This window comes from Octopus bimaculoides, chromosome 20 (genome assembly GCF_001194135.2).
Source record: "Octopus bimaculoides isolate UCB-OBI-ISO-001 chromosome 20, ASM119413v2, whole genome shotgun sequence".
NCBI lineage: Eukaryota > Metazoa > Mollusca > Cephalopoda > Octopoda > Octopodidae > Octopus > Octopus bimaculoides.
The window spans coordinates 37,595,276-37,597,032 of record NC_069000.1 but is presented as its reverse complement, the minus strand read 5'-3'; the positions used below and the strand labels follow the sequence as shown (position 1 = coordinate 37,597,032).

At 36.8% G+C, this 1,757-nt stretch overlaps 1 protein-coding gene across 1 annotated transcript in view; it reads left to right on the top strand.

Moving 5' to 3' along the window:
* LOC106879531 (zinc finger TRAF-type-containing protein 1-B) overlaps positions 1-1,757 on the top strand; it is an 18,536-nt gene that overhangs the window by 7,202 nt on the left and 9,577 nt on the right. The window contains exon 2 of the mRNA XM_014929160.2: positions 765-1,003. Within this exon, the coding sequence (XP_014784646.1) occupies positions 765-1,003 (239 nt within the window). The remainder of the gene's footprint in view (positions 1-764; positions 1,004-1,757) is intronic.

Genomic DNA, 1,757 nt, shown 5'->3' with positions numbered 1-1,757 from the left:
ACCTATGTTAACCCTGAGCATACATATGCAAGCATATTATGCTCATAGGACACAGGCAATGACAAAGATAAACACGAGTTTACCAGGAATCAAATTTATTCATATATATATATACAACAAGAAATGATATTTGTCTCTTTTTACCTTCTGTGTTTTTATGTATATGTATTTTTTTATGAGTTTAAGAACCATGGTGATATTTATATGTGATTAAATGTTTGAGGCATGGTGTTATATTTATATATAAAGTTGTTGACTCAAATTTAATGTTTCTTCTATAAGCAATGTTGTCGTCGTCGTCGTTTAACGTCCGCTTTCCATGCTAGCATGGGTTGGACGATTTGACTGAGGACTGGTGAAACCAGATGGCTACACCAGGCTCCAATCTGATTTGGCAGTGTTTCTACAGCTGGATGCCCTTCCTAATGCCAACCACTCAGAGAGTGTAGTGGGTGCTTTTACGTGTCTCTCTCTCTCTATATATATATATAAGGTTATATGATAATATTAAATATTTCAGGTCAGTAACTCATGTGATTGTCTTTCATTTTGGATGGAGTCGCTTATCTTGTTCATACTATATAGTCTGTGAGTCGGTAATGGTGGTACTTGTGTTGGTTTCGATGATAGTGGTAAACTGAATAAATGTAACAAAATTTCCACACTTTTCTATAATTTATTTGCATTTGTTTTTGCTTTTAAGTTTTCGTTATATTTATTTTTGTTTTAAATTTTCTAATTATATCCCTGTTTTGCATTTTCAGTGCATTAATGGCCACTTAATGTGTGCCGGTTGTTTTAACCATCTTCTTGCTGACGGAAGGCTGAAAGATGAAACTGCAACATGTCCAAACTGTCGCTGTGAGATTACAAAAGCAACTTGTTCTCGTAATTTGGCTGTAGAGAAAGCAGCATCTGAGTTGCCAACTGATTGTCAGTACTGTCAGCAGCAACTTCCACGGCATCTGATATTACAGCATGAAGGTCATCTATGTCAGGAGAGGTAAGGTGCAGACCCAGGGTAAGCATTGACTATAACATAGCAGCTATCTGCAGCGTCTGTCTTGCTAAAACTGCTACAAAACTTTAGTCTAAAATAGAAAGTTCAGTAAGGTTGCCACTTGTTAAACTACCTGTGACTGTTGTTAAGTCCATCACTGATTGAGTTACGCAAGTGGGTGTATGTATTCTTGAGCAGCATGTCTCTTGCCAATACATGTATTCACTTGCCAATTTCCCACCAGTGACAAAGGACTGATTGTATTGTTTTAAATGTTAAACGAGAAACACAATTTTTATTTTTCTGTTGTCACCCAGGACTGGAGTCGGCTAGCCAAGGTCTACTTTTCCCATTTACTGAAGATCTTCAATGTTGCCCACTGAGACCACTACTAAGAGACTACAGTGACTTCACGCACATTATAATCTTGCCTCTAGTCTGAGGCAAGATTATATTGCTTCTTCTAAAATTCAACCAGCACCTTCACTGATTGCAGGCCAGGTTTGTGCATCTGACAAGCATCAATGCTGAAGTGGGATTTTGTTGAAGTAGTGGCATCCACCTGTTATTCACTTGACTATTACCAGCATCATATACCAGATATGTGACGGCATTGGTAACATTAAACTATGAATCAGACAATTTTTTGTTAGAAAATGGTAAATCTACAGATAAAAAAAAAAATGAAGAAATCTTGACAAGAACAAATACATGATTGTTGTGTTTATAGCTCAGTTACATTTGAGTACATTTACCC